Source organism: Uloborus diversus, chromosome 4 (assembly GCF_026930045.1).
Source record: "Uloborus diversus isolate 005 chromosome 4, Udiv.v.3.1, whole genome shotgun sequence".
NCBI lineage: Eukaryota > Metazoa > Arthropoda > Arachnida > Araneae > Uloboridae > Uloborus > Uloborus diversus.
The window spans coordinates 16,283,765-16,305,405 of record NC_072734.1 but is presented as its reverse complement, the minus strand read 5'-3'; the positions used below and the strand labels follow the sequence as shown (position 1 = coordinate 16,305,405).

The 21,641-nt window shown below is 33.8% G+C and overlaps 1 protein-coding gene across 3 annotated transcripts; it reads left to right on the top strand.

Moving 5' to 3' along the window:
* The first annotated feature begins 751 nt into the window (after nt 1-751).
* Nucleotides 752-19,787, top strand: LOC129220492 (uncharacterized). 3 transcript variants are annotated; one of them, XM_054854910.1, is made up of 2 exons: nt 752-852; nt 18,440-19,787. In XM_054854910.1, the coding sequence occupies exon 2, from the start codon at nt 18,446-18,448 to the stop codon at nt 19,346-19,348; it is 903 nt and encodes a 300-aa protein (XP_054710885.1). In that variant the 5' UTR covers nt 752-852; nt 18,440-18,445; the 3' UTR covers nt 19,349-19,787. The 3 variants fall into 3 exon arrangements, with proteins under 3 accessions (XP_054710885.1, XP_054710886.1, XP_054710887.1); XM_054854911.1 differs by having other exon boundaries at nt 767-824; XM_054854912.1 differs by lacking the exon at nt 752-852 and adding an exon at nt 3,405-3,441.
* The last annotated feature ends 1,854 nt before the right edge of the window (nt 19,788-21,641 follow it).

The following is a 21,641-nucleotide window of genomic DNA, read 5'->3' as shown; positions in this document are numbered from 1 at the left end:
AGAACTGCAAAAATGTTCAAAAGTAGTGGCGTCATCTAGTGAGTTTTATCAAAACTAAACTCCTCATATCTATTTTCTTGTGTTTTTGAGCAATCACGATTGCTTATTGCTTTCATTTGACTGTTTTTGATGTCCTATCTTTTTCCCACCGCCACCCTCCTTAAAAATTTTTGATGGCGCAACTATTGCAAGTAACCGGTGATCAACCGAAAGCGTCCGATGAAGCTAGAGCCGCTATATAGACAGGCCGACGCATGAACTTAAGTTTAGCCATTTTGGATCGGATTTTTCATTGTTGCACTGCTTGGGTTACCACAGCAAAGTTTCGGATTTTGCCAAATTTGCAGAAAATAATATTTTATTTTATTAACATTTCACGTGCCGCAAATAATTGCTTACAGTGAACAATCACCGAACGCGATAACTCGCCAGAAAAGACAACCACTCAAACACGCGCTCCGATCCAAAAACGCTGATCTTAAGCTGATGCGTCGGGAACGTAAGCTGATTTTTTTATGCTTACGTTCGACGAGCACGACCTCGTAGCGACCGGTTAGTTGATCTCGTGACAGATAATGATCACATGCTCGTATAAACCAATCAATAGCATGGAATGGTAACCGGTTGATCATAGAACGCTGCGGTTAGTAATCGGTTACTCACCGGTTAACCGGTGAAGCTCATCGAACGCAACCTATGAAAAATCTTTCTTTTCAGCGAGTTTAACTGGAAGCCGTAACGTTTGTTTACATTTCACACCTGACCACGTTTTCTAAAGTAATCGAAAATTTTTGGGAATTTACATTTTTAAGTTTAACATCAAGGTATGGAGAATTACTTCACTTAAAATAAGTAGGTATAACTAGAGTGCCTTGAGAACAGAGTGGCGACAACAGCGGTGTTTTTTCCCCCCGGACAAGCGCGGCCGCAACTTTCGTCCAGATGCGACGAGAGAAAATTTTGACCGTTTGGCGATTTTCCACCAAGTGTGAATCGTTATCGCGGTTTTGGCAGCAGACATGGCTTCAGTTTCTGAAGCATTTCGCAGAGGCTACTGAGTTTCTCTCCATTCTTTCTTTTCACTTATCCGCCAAAAACAAATACATACATAAGATTTCTAAGAAAAACGTATTGAAAATGATAAGCAACATCATTTTCTTTACATATTATGTGTGCGTGAATGAAAACAAAATAAATGACAAATTTTAACTTTCACAGGAGAAACGAATCAGAGAAGAAGACCATTACTTTAAAAATTTTAAAAACCCCCGACTGAGTCGCAATTGTAGAATCAAGAGGGAAAATTTAAAATCCTTTTAAAAGCCTTATAGTATTAAAAATCAATGTCATGTATTTTATTTGCTATTGAATAGAAACTGGCAACATATTAAAATATCATTTTAAATCATTGCTTTTAATTTTCTTGTCGGCCAACAATGAATTCGTTTATCAATCGCGTGAATAAAGGCTTAGTCGTTATTAAAATCTGCTTTTACAAAACGTTATAATCCGAATTCTATGAAATATGGAAGTTCCAAACACATCCTATCAGACGCGGAAAGAAAATTCTCTTTATTTTGGTATTAAATTTTAAAAAATTAACAGTGATTTCACTGCAAAAATTGCGAAAAACCTTTTAGACGGGTTTAATTAATATCTTCGTTAATTAATGTTCACCTAGCTAAGAACACTATCGATCAGCTCTCCTTTCGAACATTTTTTTTTTTTTTTTTCAAAATTAGTCCATCCGTTTAGGCGCTAGAGTGCCACAGACAAACACACAGATACACAAATACACAGACACGTCAAACTTATAACCCCCTTCCATTGTTTGTCGGGGGTTAAAAATGAGTCTTCTTGGAAAAAAAAAAGCTATGATAATTGTTTTTCAACGAGAGAAAATTCGAAAAATAAATAATGAATTTCCATTGCTTATTGTAACGTGCAATAAAAAAAAAGTTCCTCTTGAAGCAAATTTGGAAAAATAATATATCTATGTTATAGCTGGGCGGTTCAAGGCAAATCACCCGATTCAAGATCTTTGCACGAGTCTTTTGCACTATCTTACTCAACATTTTACACTCTATTTAGAAGTACAAGAAAATTATATGCAAAGATTTCAATGAACTAATTTTCATTCTATAAGCTCATAAACGGCAATCCAATTGAGTAATAAAAATTATTAGAAAAGAAAAATTTCTAACTTGTCTCTTGGTTTTGTTTTTGTGACTAAATTCCCTTTCCCTCCCGGATACAGATACATGCATAACGAATAAGTTTAATTAATTTCTACTATATCCAGTTTTTACGAAAATAAGAATTGAAAAAATCAAAACAGACTATTAGCTATAGATAACTGAAATGTACTGTTTTAAAAATGTTGAATTGAGAATTCTTGATAAAATAATTCAATAATAGTTTCTCACTGTATAAATGCAGACAAATTCTGAACAAAATAAACAATTCACTTCGAATGGTTATCGCAACGTATATTTAAAAGAAAAAAAAAAAACTTTTATCTTCGAAGAAATTAGAAAAAAATTAAAAGTATATCGTCAGCTGAATGCTACAACTAGGTAACTGCAAATTTGGGTAAAGTTGAATGTTTTACGAAATGGTGGTTTAATGATATATTAATTTCGTGAAAAGATACTAATTCCTTGATTTTTTTCGAAACAGTATGAGAAATACCGAGTTGAATTTGCGTACTTTAGGATATACCGAAATATGAATGATTTAAATTAACTTTAAACTTATTTAATTTTGAATATTCACACTGTGAGTTATTGGAATTGAGTTTCACATCCCCCCCCCTTTATGGTTTCTGTGTGTAAACAGTAAAAATGTGCACCACTTTCAATTTTCTCTATAATGAATCATAAATAACAAGGAACTTCATAGAATAAACTTTAAATAGTTTCCATATAACAACTAATATGTATTTCTTTTTCTTACAAACAAGATGCATTTTATTCTCAGATAATTATTTCATTTGAGCAAAAATATTACGGGATGAAACCCATTTACAAGCAAAACTAACTTCTAAGACCCGAAAATCAAACTCTCCTGAAGCGGAGAATGGTTGCCGCAACGTTAGTGAAGCCAAAAAGCCCGCCAATACTATCGGAATACAAAATCTCAAGATCAATGCTCTATAATTAAATCAATTTCTCGCTTAGAGTTCCAAAAATGATAAAAAGTGATAGCCTATACATTTATGCACTTGAGACATAAGGTGAAATGTCAGTACAAAACTGATTATTCACAAAAAAAGTGTTTTTCTGATCCAATCTTCCCATGTTAAGTCTACGAGACTTTCGTCAAGATGCCCTCCGGCGGACAGAGGCACTTCCACGCTTCTCAAGGGGGGTGTGCTGTCGTCACTCTGATCATTCAAGGCACTCTAGGTATAACTAATGCAATTCCCTTAGCACCGGAACGGTAAGAACAATGAATAAAAAATGCCTATTATTTTGATCGTATCTTATATCTGTAAACGAGCAATTCTTGTGGTGAGTGGATATGTATATAAATATATATCGTATCCCATAAACGGCTCTAACGATTTGGGTGAAATTTTGGATTTAATTGCAGTTTTGCATTCTAAGTTCATCTACATCACTGTTTTTTCTGTAAAAATGCAATTTTTTAGATAAAACCAGTTTTTAAATATGAAGAGTAATTAATTTATGCCTTGAAAAAAACTGAATTGACACATAAGGCAGACGATTTGCAACTATAAAAATGAAAATTTGTCTGTCCTCGCTTTAAAACATAGACTAATAATAAGAGTAGACCGAGCTTTCCCAGACTAGCTGATGAAAAAATTGGTTCATGAATACATCATGTGACTGGTGGAAGGCTTGGCGAAAACTTTGGCGGCATGGCTGCTAGATGGCAATATTATCTATAGTTTGGCACTCGACATGTATTTTAAGATGTAATGTGTTTTTATTATAATTTTTTTTTCCTAGGTGCAGAGATGATTGAACTGTTTTTCTTTTAGCTATGCATTATTTTGGCATTAGTTTTGATCACAGTTTTCAGTAACTTTTATTTCATTTGGAAGTGCTACGTCAGCATTGGTGTGAACGTAATGACGTAAACGTTTTGCGTTAACGCAAAAATGTACTAATCGGTATCTTAAATTGAAATTTTAGGTAAAAATCTTACCGTTTGCCGATTCTTTTCGAGCGCTTGCATCTTTAATTGCTTATAGAATTATTGAAATTGACTATAGAAAATGCAAAATACGATCTAAACGAAAAACTTACTATATTAACAAAATATTTACAACTTAGAATAACAAATTTACAAATTGGACTTCATAAAAGATCATTCTTCCGTGTTCCATCAATTCTATTTATTTTATTTCTCGCGAGCGTTGATCGTCTGCTACGATCAAGGCCCGCTGTTGCTAGGATATCCACCAGTCACATGGTTTGGTTTATGAGCAGCAAAAGAATTGCCATAGCTCGGTCTACTCTTATTATTAGTCTATGCTTTAAAATTTCAAATTTGCTTACGGTTGGGGAAGTTTTCTATAAAGGTGCATTTTGGCGACTTTTTCAAAATTCGCCAAATTTTTTGCCGCCAAAGTCTAGGCACTATTTTTCCCGCTCTGCCAATGAAAAAAAAAGGGGGGAAATATATGTTTTTTTACTAACCTACTGGAAAATGAATGACTCAGTCTGAAACACAACATATGAAACAATGCCTTACCAAGATGCACCCCAAGTTGAATTTTACTCTTAATTGACGTTCAAGTTTAAAGAAACTGGCATTTTCTAATATTTATTCATCAAAACACAACTACTGAATCTGAACCAACACAAAATAAGCTTTCCTATAAGTATATTGCATGAAAAAACAAGAATTTATTTATCCAACACAAGAATTTATCTATCCAACGTGGACCGCTAGCAAGTAAACAAGTTTGAACAGATCTAAAATTGCCTTCGGGTTGCTAAACACAGGTTAGTTTAGCCAGGGATGCCATGCTTTAAAAGTTATCGCCTCATTGGCGAGAAAAATATTTCAATTTTGTGTAAAAAATCGGATGTTGCCAAATGGTGTGTGGGGGGGGGGGGGGGGGGTATATCACATCTGTACCTTTTTTTTTAAGCAAAACTATTGCTTGACTATCTTATTTGATTTTATTTATTTTCTTTTTTATACTTCAAATAGTTTTTATATGTTTTTTAAATCACGCATCTAAATTTTATTTCGAAAAAACATACATGTCTTGAGACTTTTGAAATTGTTGGAGTGGTTTGTGGATCATCAGTTTTTATGGATAGCATGCTGTATGTAGCATTTTCTGGCATAAAGTCACCCACTACACTATGGGTACATTCTGTACCACAAGCTTTCAGAAACAATCGAGTCCCAATAGGGAAGCAACGGTTTCGACCGCTTGTGGCGGCACCAGTGTGACCGGTGCCTGTTTCTGAATGTAGCCTAAAAATTACCGATTCCAAATGAAAATCTCGATTGGGAAAAAATCGTGAATCGTAACATAGTATGGAAAGAAGTATTGGGTTAAGAACCAATTCCACCATAGTAAAATTAGCTCCAAGTTCAAAATCTTGGAACTAATGTCATATACCCCACCCTTGGCAATTTTTCCTGTTGGTGCCCAGAAAGCGTCACCAAGAATACGATGTATGACTACATATGTCATACATCGTTCTTAGCGATGCTTTTTTAGCTCCAACAGGAAAAATTCAGATAAAAAACATGATCAAAGCAGTTCAGAATACAATATATATAAAAAACAGATAAAACCACAAAAAACATCGCGAATATATGCTTCAAAAATACCAGAAACTAGAAAGTTTTTGTACACAAAGAAAAATTACTAGAAAGTATTTAAAATGCTTGAATTAACAAATTACTATAAGAGCTCACCAATGAAATATGTGCCAATAGAAATAAAAGCTATTTTCGACATGCATTTTATCGAACAAAAACTTTTCTCATACTCTTCTAAAAAAGAGCAAAGCGATTCAAATTGCGATGTTTAAAGCGGAAAACATCCCCAAAATCAATAACTATTTTAACCAAAAAAAAAAACGCTTAGTTACTCAAATTTCGATGTATGAAAAGTAGAAATGTCTCATTAGAACATCCCAAACATAAGCAATACAAAAATACCATACATTAATTTGCTATCCAGACATGCTTTCAAAATACCTATTATATTTTACGTAAAACAACACCTTCATATTTTTATAAAATGCTAGAGTCAACTTATTTTCAGAAATTCAGAGGCACGTTTATAGAATATGTCTAAATTATTCGTGGCATCGATAAGAATTAACTTTTAGAATAATATAACCGTACTATTTTTGTAAAATTAATTTACATACAGTAAAAATAAAGTTAAAAACTACAAGAAACCCTCAAGATTTTGTAAAAACAAAGAATTTCGAAAGTGAGAGTTTATTTTTTGAATTCTATAAAAAAGAACTTACCTTTTTATTCCTCACACTCAGTCTGAAACCTCACACTCAGTCTGAAATAAAACAACATATGACAATGTCACCTTACAGATACACAGCAAGTTGGAGTTTACTTTTAAATAACGTTCAAGTTTGAAGAAACTGGCATTTTCTAATATTTATTCATTAAAGCACAGCTACTGAATTTTAACTAACACAAAATAAGCTTTCCTGTAAGGTATATTGCACGAAAAAACAAGAATCTCTCCTGCGTGAAACCGATAACAAGTAAACAAGTTTGAACAGATCTAAGGTTGCCTTCGGGTTGCCAAACACAGGTTAGTTTCGCCAAGGATGCCATGCTTAAAAAATTATCGCCTCATTATTGATGAGAAAAATATTTCAATTTTGTGCAGAAAATCGGATGTCGCTTATCACATCTGTACCAAAATCTTTTAACCAATGACAGGATATTTGCATAGTGGAAACAAAAATGTAACAGATGTTTAAAGCAAAATGTTGATTTAAGTGCATTCAGAATCTTCTTTGTTTGGTACTTTAGTGCACTAAGAAGATTGCAGTGCATTTTCAATCCTAGCAATTTTTTCATTTTTATTATCACCATGTTTGGTCTAAAAAACTACTTTTTTGGCAATACCGTTCGTTAAATATTTAAATGCAACCACGTCTGAGTTTCCCTTGGTGGATGTCTGTGAGTGAGGGAAGGCCACATGTACATTCAGCTACAGGCTTTGTTATCTTTATACATAAAGGGCTAATCTCTGTCCGGAGTAAACTTCAAAACTACTGGAGGGATTTTAACCATTTTTTCACCATAGATAGCTACATAATCGGGGAACAACTTAGGCTATAATTGATCGCTAAAAAACTTAGTCTAAGAAGGTCGTGATCAAAAACAGTAAATGTCATGTAATTTCCACATCAAATGATTAAAGATTAAACCCATTGTTTCGAAAATTCGTTGCCTAACAACAGCAACATTAAAAGTAATCGTAATGTAAATTTTGAATCAAGGTCTCTCAGGAGCAAGCATGACATTGCTTTCTTAGGAATTGCATCCTCATCTTTATACATAAAGGGCTAATCTCTGTCCGGATGTCCGGGGTAAACTTCAAAACTACTGGAGGGATTTTAACCATTTTTTCACCATAGATAGCTACATAATCGTGGAACAACTTAGGCTATAATTTATTGCTAAAAAACTTAGTTTAAGAACGTCGTGATCGAAAACAGTAAATGTCATGTAATTTCCGCATCAAATGATTAGAGATTAAACCCATTGTTTCGAAAATTTGTTGCCTAACAACAGCAACATTAAAAGTAAACATGATGTAAATTTTGAATCAAGGCTTCTCCGGAGCAAACATGAGTCTAAAGTCATTTCAACATTTGGAAACTCACTTTTTGCACACTAATGTAAACATAGTAGAGAGCATTTTCTTTTTTTTTTTTTTGTGTGTGTACTATTTAAGTAAATAAAGCGCACAGTTTTTTTTAGTGATCTTTGTTTTTGTTAGATATATTTTTTTATATCCTTCACTTTGCGCTTTCGTTTCTAAATGAATACTCTTTCGTTCTTTATACTTATTGCTCTTTTACTTTTATGGGTTTTATGGGTAAGGATGAAGCTCAATTTTTAATGACGTCAAAGCGGTGTGTTTTGAGTTCTTTCAGTTAAAACAGAAAACAAAAGAAAGTAGCGATTGTTTCTCACAATTATTACTGACCCAGGCAACGCCGGGTATTTTTGCTAGTGTATTTATATTTGTTAATCATAATTGTTTTTGCATGTGTAACTGTAACTGGGTCACTCTATATAATCAGTTCTTAGAAAAGTGTGAACATCTACAGCCACTGGTGTTGTACATGGGGAGTGATTCTTCTCATGGGAAGTCAGTTCCCCCTACAATTAGGAAAGTTCTTGGTATGACTACATATCTAGTACAAAGGGATGGGGGCATGGTCTGGCGAAGACACGTTGGTCAACTAAAGAGCCGGGTTGTTCCGACTTCTCAGTCAGATATTTCTGATAAATCCGATGAAATCTACTTAGAAATTCTACAGAGATTACCAGTGTAAGCTCACTCTTCAGGTTCTTCTCAGCACTCTCCTACAATGTGTGGTGGTTTGCCTTTAGTAGATGATATTGACAACAGTCCAGTGCAGTCTTCGGCTGGTGATGTTCCTGGCTCAGTGACTGTAAGCAGCCCCGGTCTAGGCGCACAGTCTCAGAGGCCTGTTAGGAACAGGCGTCCACCAGAATGGTTTAAAGACTATAAAACTTGGGGGGGGGGGGAGGAATGTTATGTATTTATATTTGTTAATGGTATTTGTATGTGTAACTGTAACTTGGTCACTCTATAGTCAGTTCTTAGAAAAGTTCGAACAGCTACAGTCGTATGTGTATGTGTTAATAAATGTGTCATAATATACTTGAAAGCCTTGATCATTCGTCTGCTGTTAATGGATACTGCTACACTCAACACACCCCGTACATTAAAGGCTTCTTACAACAGAAATGATTATAATACTGATGAAATGTTTACACATGTTAATCTCTCGTTTCTCAGAAGCATTTCCAACATTTGGCAAGAGCATTAACATTTCGTTAACATGATGCTTTTCAACCATATTTGAAAAAGTATTGAACCATAGAAAAACACGAGTTGACAAAAAAAAAAAAAAAAATTAAGCCGAGCAAGGCTCGGTCGTCCAGGTACTATGAAAAAAAGAATAAATGTACTTTCAAAAATAAATAAACAATAAAATGTCAACTTAAAGAACTTATTTTCATTTATTAAAAAAAACAAAAAAACAAGTCTGCACTTATCTTAATGTTAAAACATAAAGGACTCAGGAATTTCCCTGTCAAAAACTGAATGCATAAAGTTAGAGTGAAAATAAAAACAAATCATATCACCAATAATTATTTCACAGTAAAGACCATGGCTGTGGAGTCGGAGTCAATCTCATTTCGGGATTAAGGAGTCAGAGTCAAGAGTCGAAGATTTTTAATTCAAGGACTCAGAATCGGAAGGATTTGAACTGTTCAAAATGGAGCGGAAAATCGTTCAAGTCAAAAAGATATTTTCTATACATTTTCTTCTTCAAAAACTCTTCCTACAAAGTTTGTTTGAAGTAAATTCGCCTATAAGTTCGGGATTGCCTTGAATTTCCCTGTAGATGCAAATGTTAAGGTTTTTGTTTTAGCTGTTCAAAATTGAACGAACAATTGTTCAAATCAAAAAGTGAAATATGGGAATGGGATGTTCTCAAAGAGATCTTTCGAACAAAAAAAAAATTGTTCCAATCGGACTATTCACTCAAAATTATTAAGGGGGTGGGGGGACTGACAGACATTTTCCCTTAACTAAATACCCTACTTTCCTATTTTTAATTTTTCGATATTTAGTTAATTATTTTATTTTTGACTTTTTTTTGCGGTATTTTTAAGGTGCATTAAGCCTTCTTTCATGCTTTTTTCTTCTTTCTCTGACATTTACTGGGAAAGTAGGCTAAAAATTCGTTTGGAAGTTACTCAAAGGATTAGGAATGCATTGTGCGCTTTTTGCAGTGACACTAAGTTTTAGAAAAGTATTCAATCGAGGAAAATTTTCCATGAAGAGGTCAGAAGTTTTGCTCATCTTAACCGAAACTTTTGTTTTTTTCTATGTAATATCCGTGAAATTTTTAATGTAGTTCAATAGTAGACCATACTTGATTGACAAAAATTTTCGTTTTAACTGCGATTTTGGATTAACCGTGATCGTATTAACAGAGTTCAACTGTATATACTTATACAGTAGGCGCTGCTTAATGTGATCATGGGTAATGTTATCATTCTCTTAATACGATATCAGAATCTTGAAGTTCCTCAACACTTGTGTACTAACACGTTTTGAAGAAGTCGGATATTGTAATCAGTCATCTTTTATTGTTATCACTTTTTTAAAAAACTTTTAATTTTTTCCCTGTTTTTGTTCCTCAACCAACAAAAATACAAAGGCAAACCCTGATAAGACTAACTTTCTGTGTGGCATTTTGTGCTTTTCAATAACAATGCAAACTTTTCTAGGAAGGAAACAACAGGAAGTTCGTTCTCAGTGACCATAGACTACCCTAAGATGCCTTTCGTTTGCAAATGCAAAACTTCTGTCACTGAACATGTTTTTGGTGCAGGTGTTGATCTTCTTCCACTTTAAAAGAGTTAATGTAGCTTTCGGGAAAACAGGCAATCTGTGAAGCAGAAGAATTTTTCTCCCTATCCAGTCACCATAAAAACTTCACTTCAAACGGTCACTCAGCAATGATTTTACTGTCAAGGAAGCAGAGTTCATGATTTTTTGGATTTAGAAAAAAAAAAAAAAAAAATCAAAAAAGTCGGATTTTTAAAATTTAAATCAGATTTTATAAAAATGTTCAAAAATTTGTAGACCTTAATTACTTTACATTTATATACATGATATATTTCTTCATTCAATAGATGAACCCATTCAGCTTACTTTTAAAATTAAGATAAGTTCTCTTGTTCTCTAACTATTCAATAATTTTGAGATTTATAAATACGTTATAATTCTTAGATAAGATGTGATTTTGTTTTTTGCTTAAAGATAAGGTTTCTATCACCACGTACATTTTTAGTGTAAAATAATATGTATTGAACTTACTTTTTCTGATCTATATTAGTGATGGTGTATAAGAAAAACTGAAAATTATTTATTTTGTTCTAAACTAATTTTGGAGTAAAAGCAATATTGCAAGAATGAAAATCTGTTACACACACAGACACTAACTTCAACAGTTTGTCTGTTGAAGTTAAGATAACATAATGCAGTGTAGTTAAACTTAGAGCAATACGTTCTAAAATGCAAAATTATTTTGTAAAAATAAAATCAACTGATTTTCTTCAATGATTTTGTTAACACTTTCAGGTCTGAGCTCTATTTCAACCGAATCTCCCTCCAGACTGGGGTTTTTTGGCGCTTTGCATGATTTTTTGAAAAATACTTAGAAGGTGTGTATTTTAGTAATTTTTATTGTATTACATATTTCAAGATGTTTTCTTTCATAATAAAGAAACTATCTGAATTTAGAAAAAAATAATTTTTAGTAAGAAATTGTCGAAAAATGCATGTTTGAAACTAAAAAAAAAAGTCCGCATAGGAAAACATCATTTTTAACCATAAAGTTTACCCAGACTAAATTAAAAACCTACCTAAATCTTGAACAAATATCTGAAAATAGGTTTAATTTGTAAATAAACATTATTTAATAAAATTTGCTTTTGTGTGGTACATTTCAAAGTTTAAACTCGAATTTAAACCCCTATTCTATCACGTTTCATGTAGTTATTTCTGCCTGGTGCTGCCATCTATATTTTTAGAAAAAAGTAGGTAAGTAAAAGATTTGTAGATAGTATCTAAAAAGGCTAGAAACATATAGAACTCGTACTTTTGTAGCTAAGAGAAAAAATTTTGACCCCGACAGAATCTCGGACTTAGTTAACTTCACCAAAAATAGCAACCCTAGTGACACTTGGGCATAGTTCTCAAAGTGTTAAAAAATCATTTGATTCAAATCAATTGGTTTGAATCAATGATTTTTTTTAAATCACTTTTTATTTAAAAAATTTCATTTTTTGGTTCGTTGATTTTAATCATGATTTAAATCAACGAACCCTGCAAGGAAGCAATCAACATTTTAAAACGCTTTGGCAATTTACCCATGCTGAGTCAAAAAAATGCTGCAGCACATCTAAAAATTTCCCAGCCATTACTCTCGTGATGAGATTGAAAACAAAACGAAGTTTAATAAAAATTTAAACAACAAGCGAACCATGATGGAAAAGATGGTGAAGTTGAACCTACTTTGAAGTATGCTGTTCAGTTTTGGTCGCCTTATCTGAAGAAAGATATTTTTGTATTGGAAAGGGTTCAAAGAAGGGTAACTAAATTAGTAAGGGGACTCTCAGATTTAGATTATGATACCAGACTTAATAGGCTTAACATGTATAGCCTGGAGCAAAGGAGAGTCAGAGGGGACATGATTCAGTTATTTAAATTTATCAAAATGAAAGATGTAAATGGATTAAATTTTTGCGGGGAAAGCAGGACAAGGGGTCATTGTTTTAAGCTATTTAAATCTCAGGCTAACTTGGAAATCAGGAAAAACTACTACTTTAGCAGGGTTGTGGGCACTTGGAATAGCTTACCGGAAGAGGCGGTAATGAGCAAGGGAGTGGATAGCTTTAAGAGGGCCATTGACCTTCGTTGCGGACTAATTAATTGACTAGGACCAGCCTAGCTGGGCCCAGAGCCTGTTGCTGGTCGTCACATTTGTATTTGTATTTGAAATTGTAGTTTACGAATATCAAGTGAAAAGATACAGGAGTAAACGGGCATATTTTATTTCACCTATTACCAGGCCCATTCTGGCCCGCCAGGACGAATCTTGGTGCTCCTTCCTCTTGCGCCGCCCTTTTCTTCTTCTTTTTCATTTTGACTGCAAGTGTAGTTTTTTCAGAAATTGCCGCAACTATATTTTTTGAAACCACAATGAATAAAATAATCCAATTTAATAAGGCATAAATTTGTCAAACAAGAACTGAATATGGAAGCGAACAATTTAGTGCTGGGGCCTGCTCTAGTAGGTTTGTCACCCCAGGCGATGTTGACAAGTGCCACCCCATGAGCAAACGCTCACCAATACATTTTGAGCTGCAAAAAAAAAAAAAAATAATAATAATTTGAATTTTGACATCTTGAATTCAAATTATGTTTTTCGCAATGACGAGTGTGTGTATGTAGGCGTGTGTGTTTGTGTGTGGGGGCATGTGTTTGTGTGTGGGGGTATGTGTTTGTGTGTACGGGTTATGTGTATGTGTGTGTAGACATGTGTGTTTGTGTCTCTGTGCAGGCATGAATGTGTGGGTAGTTGTGTGTATGTTTTTGTGTATGTATGTGTGGGTGTATGTGTGTGTAGGTGTGTATATGTTTGTGTGTGCGTGTAGTTGTGTATGTATGCGCCTGTGTGTAGGACATGGATGCAACCTGGAGACAGCTTTCGCTATAGGAGCAGCATCGTGAGGAGCCGGTCGACGGTGATGGTGCGGAGGGTGGCGGTGGGAAAAATCAAAAGACGCCAAAAACAGTCAAGTGAGAACAATAAGCAATCGTGATTGCTCAAAAAAAAAAAAACCTAAAGAACAAACTTTAGTCTTTTTTCTCTCCTTTTTTCTTTGTTTCCTTACATTTTGCCATCCTGACATTCACTGCCCCTAAAATCTGCCACCCTAGGTGGTGGCACAGGTCACCTATTCCAAGAGCCAGACCTACCTCAGCCCCTGGCAGAACTTCTGGGGGCGGCAAATTCATCCTATTTGTATGTTTTGCTGAACTTGAAAATGTGTTTTCATTGAAACTTGGTATAAAGACTTGAAGAAAAGTGGATATATAGATGAGGCTCTGGATCAGTTAAGGCACAAAAGCTGAATGGCCTTCCCTTGACTTCACCAAACATTGCCTAAAAATGCATTTTCATACCTCTGATTTTGAAAAGCGTCCGAAAGAGAGCATCCATTTCCTAACCAAATGTTTCAACATGTAGCCAGAAATTTAATTTTTAAAACTGAAGTTTGTCAGAAAAGATTGCGTAGAAAAGATAGCCTGAAAATGCATTGTTAATGTTCCAATTTGGAAAACTTTCCTCCTCCTTACGTTTCTAAAATTAGCCTAAAATTGAATTTTCTAAACCTGAGTTTTGAAAATACCGTGGTCCCCCCACCCCCCTCCTATTCCTTTTTCCTAAGGTCAACATAAAAAACTAAAATTTTTTAAAAACGTAAGAGCAAAGAAGAATTTTAAAATTTTAGAGGGTGAACCATCGAATGCTCCCTTTCTAAAGATAGTCTAACTTTGACTAAGTTTCGAAAAGGTTTTGGGAGGGAATCTCGAATCCCCTCCCTGCACTCCCGCCCCCTTCCACCTAACCAAACAAACCCTAATGCTGCATTTCTAAAACTTCAAAGTCAAACAACAACCGGAAGCCGAGACGTCGAATCCCAAGCATCAGCAAAGTTAGTAAAAAATTACGTCTTAAATACTTAAATTAAATACAATTTGCAGCAAAAATCATCAAATCCTATTCCTTTCCCTGCCCAACTTCACCAAAGATAGAGTTTAAAATCGAAAATTTTCTAGAAAAAAAACCTCAGAATTTTCCACATTCCCTTACCGACATAAAATTGCATTTTTAAAAGTTTTATTTTGGAAAATGTCCTGGAAGGGTTCCCAAATGCCAAACGTCACGAAGCTTATCTCATAGTAACTTCAGTTTTGAAAAATAATTGGAGGGAAACCTCAAACCTTCATTTGCTAAAATTAGCTAGGTTTGACGTAAATTTTCTATGGGAGAAAATCCAGATCCTTAAATTTTATCCACGAAAGATTGGCTTAAGCTAAGTTTAAAAAAAAATTTGGAAGTTCGTTCGATCTGCGATTCCTCCTCCCTCCCCTCCCCTTTTCTCTGACTTTCCACAGGCGGCCTAATATTGGCCTTTAAGTACGTGTAATTTTTGAAATCTATCTTTTGTTCCAAGCAATAAATGCACAAAAAGGAATTGTTCACTTATCAAAGGTTTTATAAATTCAGTCTAATTCCTTTTTCTTTCTCATATTAGTTAAACGTTGATAGTTATTTAAATAAAGGTAGGTAAGGGAGGCTGCTTCAAGTCAAGATATTCCCAAGAGCAATACCCCCTTTCTTCCTAAAACTTCCTACAGAGACAAGTGTCCCTTGCCCTCCTCTCACTCTTAAAGTTCGAATTCGTATCGTCAGATCTGAAACAGAAATGGATCTGCGAGGGGAGATTGGGGAAGAAGAAATTCCGAGAGAAAGCCATTGAAACCTCTCATTCCATAACAACTCAAAACATCGTCTGCAACGACATTTTCACGGCCTGAATTTCTAAAATTTTTCGAGGAAGTGAGCCCCCAAGACCTTCAGCTCATACCACCGAAGATAGTCCAAAATTTTGTGTTCATGAGCTTGTTTTTAAACTCGACCTAAAAAGATAACTTGAATTGAATCCCATATCTTCCAATGCATTACCAAAAAAGGTCTAAAATCCCATTTTTAAAACTCCAATATTGAAAAACTTCCAAGGGAGGAAAGATCACAAAATCTCTCCTCTCCTTAACATCACATTTTTTTTTCTAAAATTGCATTTTCGAACTTGAATATCAAACATTTCCGCCGGAACTGAACCCCATACCTTTGTCTAACGCTGTCAAATATGACCTACAGTTGCAATTTTAAGGATTTAGAGTGAACCAGATCCCCTCTATCGAAACACTAAGATCGTTCGAAATTGCGTTTTGAGAACTTCAATAACAAAAAGTCACTGAGGAGGAGGAGTTCTCAAATTCGATTATTTCTCATGAAACTTCTGAAAATGGTTAATTTCCGCATGTTTAACATTTTAATGTCGAAAATTTCTGGGGGAGGACCCCAAACTTCTAAAGATTGCATTTTTGGAACTTAAATTATGAAAGCTTTCCGGGGGAAGTTCCAAACAAGGTTCTTTCCTGTAACGTCAAAAGATGGCTGGGGATTGCGTTTTTATAACTTCAATTTCAAAAAAATTCTGAAGAGCTCTTAAATTCATAATCCCCTATTCCCTAACATCATCAAAGATCGTCTAACAAAGCTACTTTTTTGAAAGTTCTGTTTTGAAAAATTACAGGGGGAGCATACCTGAACCCCATCTATTACCTAACGTCATTGCCCATAAAAATCCCGTTTTTAGATCTCAACATTGAAACATTTTTGGAAAGGTTTCAGAAAATCTCATTTCTCTAAAATCATTGGAAGTTTTTTTCTAAAATCGTGTTTCTAGAGCTCCAATATCAAACATATGTGGGGGAGAGCTCTGAGGCCAATGCCTTCTTCTAGCATCATCAAAGATGGCTCACAATCTCGTTTTTTGGACTTAAATTCCAAAAATATTCTGAGGGAGATCCCAAGACCCCCCCCCCTCTCCCTTTTCACTGTTACTGAAAGTGGTAAAAAGAGATGTCATCCTGATATTACTGCTTTTCATTTATAAAAAAACCAGTACCATTAAGGATTTAATTGATTATCAATTTTAGTTTCTGCGTCTTCAAACAAATCTATGGTTGAACGGTTTGATAAAAGTTAATGGATCGAGAATACTGTTGAAATTTTTTTGTTTCATTCTTGTCTCTTGAAACATTTAATTTCCATTTAAACCCTTTTAATCACATACGTATATTGTTTTATAAAAAAAATTTACTTCTATTTTTTTAATTTTATTTTTATTAGACACTCCCCCCCTCCCCCTGTTATTGTAGGGATACACCCCTGACTTGAAAAATCAGCCCCCCCCCCCCCCAAAGCTGGTCTTTCCACCGCCCTCTTAAGGTGACCAAAATGGGCCTGCCTATTACTACCTATGTTTTTTTAAAAATTGCATACTTGAATTTTCCCTTACTCAGCTATTTCCATTCTGCTAATTAAGTAATTTATACTTCAAAACTGCATTTAGTTGAGTCATTGTAATTTTAATTTGCAGTTGCGAATTTGAAAAAAAAAGCTTCTTAATTAGGGGGGAAAAAGATTATGTTGTGTGTTCTGGATTCTTTTCAACTATTGTTATCAGTTGGTAATTGTTATCAAATTGTATTTGTCCCAAAGTGAACATATTAAGTGTCCCCTACTGAATATATCAAGTCAAATCTTACACATACCAAAAGAATAAAGAAAAGATTGATTAATAGCTCTTTAAAACTCAATTGTAACTTGTCAAGATAAAGTTTTTAATTTAAACCATTCTTTTTTTTTCTTTTTTTAGCCTTCTTAAATATGTTTTTTTGTTTTAGATAATATATACAGTAGAAGACCGTTATAACGCAATTCTCTATGAACCGCACTACTTTTCAGAAGTAAATAATAGGTTTTAAAGTTAAAAAACTCCCTCTGTTTTGTCTTGCAAACACAAAAATTGTTAGACCAATTAAATTTTCAGACAGTTTATCATCTTTCCATCTTAATTCAAAGCTTTTAAATGAAAATTATTTCTCACAGTAAACAGAAAATACCAGATGGCTCTTGAAGATGCAGCTGTTATGCAAGCCATGAAGCCAGCAGATGTGCAAGATAATTCACTTTCTTTTGATTGTGAAACATATTTATTTGTGAATGACTAATTGTAATATTGGTGCTTTAATACTCATTGCAAATAAAACTCATTCTGTAGTGCTAATATATAGATATATTCTGAATATTAGTTTCAAAATTAGTGAAATGATCTATATAATGCAATAACCTGTATAACGCAAAAGCTCTGGTTCCAAGGTGTGCGTTATAACGGTCTTCTACTGTATCTTATGTTGCACATGTATATATGAACGACATAAAAGCAAACCAATCTTAAAAATAGCTATCAAAGCACTATAACTTAAATGTGCTCTAAAGCAGTGATGTATTTAGCAGGAAAAAAAATGTGTGAACTAAATTTAAAGCAGAATAAGTATAAGAAGTCGAGCAGGATGGGACTTGTCTGTGGAAAATATTTCACAAACAAAAAAAAAAAAACTAAGTAGTAATAATGTAATAAAGAGAGCTTCAATTAGGAAGTTACGGTGTTTTTACATCCTTAATCTGCTTTTTTATTATTTTATTTTTATGTTTCATGTCACACATGTTTCTGTGTGTGAAATATATACATAGTTGCTTCAAATTGATGCAAAATTAAAATTTTTGCTGCTGCAAACTGCTCCAAATTTGCAATTTTACTGCTCCAGGCTGCTAAAAATTTGCCGTTTTACTGCTTCAAGCTCACCATTTTCCTGCTCCCAAGATTGCTCCAAAAGCGAGTTTTGGTCGGCACATCCTTGTTATTTTGTTCATTACTTAACTTTTCATTCATTTATTGCTTTTTTTTTCATCTTTAACAGGGGAGGATGCCTTTCAAGTGCTCTGTACCGGGCTGCCAGTCCAATTATTATCCTCCTTATGTCACCTGTTTTCGTTTCCCTCAAAATTTGGGAAAGAGAAAGCTGTGGATTAAACAAATCCAAAGAGAAAATTTTACCTTCTCTAAAAGTGCAAGAGTTTGCATAAAACATTTTGCGGAACAAATGGTTGTCTGGGAAGATGACTGGACTGACAAGTACGGTATCACTCATAAAATCAAACGAATGAACCCTACTCTTACCGTGGATGCTTTTCCGTGTTTTATTGAAAAATGCACACCTCATCGGAAAAAAAGAAGTCCAAACAAAAACGAAAAAACAAGAGACTCGAAAGAAGAACTTATTCAAGAATGCCTAGCAAATGGCATCGTAATGGATGATAATGAAACTGAAAGGGAAAAATTGTGTGACCTTTCCCAAGTCAACATGTATGCAAAAGACTGTTTACATAACTATCCGAATTGGTCTTATATCGTACACGATGAGCAACTTACAGCTGTAAAACTTTCTGTATTGGATATTCCATGTGTTGAAATCTCTTTTCGAATAAGTTCCGATTTATCTTTTGAAATATACTCTTGTAAAGACAGATTAAATGTAAATAATTTGGGCTTAACATTTAAAAAATTGGAATCCAAAGATCAATTTGATGTATTATTGAAAGTGTGTAATGATTACAATTTTAAGGAAAACCATACAGATAAATTTTCTAATGTTCAGAGGCGGCAATTGGGACTGAAAAGTGGGGGAGCAAAAAAAATCATACTAAAGTTTGCATTTTTATCGGCAGCAAAAAAGAAAAAGGCGGAAGAAAAAATCGCGAAAAGAGAAGTCCGAACAAAAAAAGAACAACGAGAGACTCGAAAGAAGAACTTATTCAAGAATGCATAAGAAATAGCATCGTAAGGGAGAATAATGAAACTGAGAGGGAAAAATTGTGTGACCTTTCCCAAGTCAACATGTATGCAATAGACTGTTTACATAACTATCCGAATCAAACTTATATCGTACACGATGAGTATCTTACAGCTGTAAAACTTTCTGTATTGGATATTCCATGTGTTAAAATCTCTTTTCGGATAAGTTCCGATTTATCTTTTGAAATATATTCTTGTAAAGACAGATTAAATGTAAATAAATTGGGCTTTACATTTCAAAAATTAGAACACAAAGCTCAATTTAATGTATTATTAAAAGTGTGTAATAATTACAATTTAAAGAAAAACCATACAGATAAATTTTCTAATGTTCAGAGGCGGCGATTGGGACTGAAAAGTGGGGAGAGGGGGCAAAAAATCATACTAAAATTTGCATTTTTACCGGTAGCAAAAAAAAAAAAAAGGGAGGAAGAAAAAAAAAAAGGTAGAATTTTGCTAAGCCTGGTTTTGAGAGCATATGAATGGAAACTGATGTAAATCTAACAGCTTAACTCATGTTTTTCTTAAGATTGTGATGAATTATGTGCACAATATCTCTCCCCGAAGAATCACTTAGACATGAATTAGGCTACCATTATTTACCCCTAAGTATTTTGAGATATCGCAAACACTTGGTAATAATTTCATTAAAAAGTATGGATTGTTTCAGTAAAACTATGGGTTTACTAATATCTAAACAATGAATGCATCAACTAAAAGTTACTACTTGTGTGCTTTTTCAAATAATTTCTAGTTTTGGTTGCTAAACTGGAAAATAAAATAAATTATTTAACCATAAAAAATGGGGGAGGGGGGGGGCTTGCCCCCTGAATTGCCGCCACTGCTAATGTATTTAAAATTTTTAGAAGAGTACTAAACATTAAATGAAGAAAAACAGCTTTTCCTATCCATTTTAAGTGAACAGCTTCGGCTTAATTGAATTACAGAAAGAAAGATTTTCCCCCGACATTATTATAATTTTCTTTTAAAGTATTTCTTATTTCACCATCATGTTATAAAGCTCTTTGTAAAACCAATTTGTTAATTTTACCTCATCCCAACAATTTAAGATGGCATTCGAGCTCAATATTTGCAGTTCCGTATTCAGTGAAAAAAAGTAATTATTTTAAAACAAGATTAAGTATTTTAAAACCCATTGAAAAATATGTAAACATTCTTTTAGACGAAATTAATATCTCTCTGGAGTTATCTTTTAAAGGTGGAAAAAGGGGAACATCAGTAACAAATTCTAATGCAATAGGATAAAATTGTTCAAGTATTTTCTATTACATCTTCTTATGACAGTTATAAAGCTGTAATTGTCATTTTGCCTACCTGTGAAAATTCTGGGATATTTTTATTTGAAGTATTAAATTTTTTTTACTGTAGCTACATAAATGGAATATTAATCCTTGAACTGTTATTGCAGATAATAATCCTCATATAAATAATAGCCGATGATCGAGTACCCGTGTGCTTCAACAGTGAAACTCGCGCCACGGCATGATAATTTTATAATATGTTTTGGAAATGGTTAACATGCAGGGAAAGGCTTTATTACGACCATGGAATTTAAAATACAGCATGATTTTTCAAGTTACTTGTCACAACCGCTTATGTCGCGCTGCATCAGCATAAGATAATACCTGCGATAATCTTTGATTTTCGATATTAGAAAGATAATGTACAAACAATTAAATTCATAATTTTCTGTATGGCACCATGTGCTGATTTTGCATTTCTTTCTCTCTGCTTTTTCCAACCGCAACGAAGAGAATTTCGTTTTCCGTGGCATTATAATAAAACAAATTACTACTCACATTTTTAAAGCAAAAAGTTTGTAACTAAATTTAAAAATTATATATGTGCAAAAAATAATCCCCAACTTCACTGAACAGAAACACGAAGCAAACCGACTCTTTGTACTGGAAGAACAAGCTAATGCTCAGACTACAACACAAGATAAGCACTATAAAAATAAATATTACTTCCCACCTGGGGAAACCCATTTAAGTTTTGCTCTAAATATATTTTTTGAACCAAGTGTTTGTAATTGGGTTCTTTTTTTATTTTATATCTTTTCTGCAGAAGAGGAATAACTTAGAGTTACTAAGTATAGATAAAACAAACAGCTTTATATTGAGCATCTGTTTTTGGTTACCCCCCCCCCCTTTCCAGGAAATAACAGCACCATTGGTTTTTCTTTTTTAGAAAAAAATTCTTAGGGTCTACTAAGTTTATTTCGTCCTAAAATACAGACATATCAT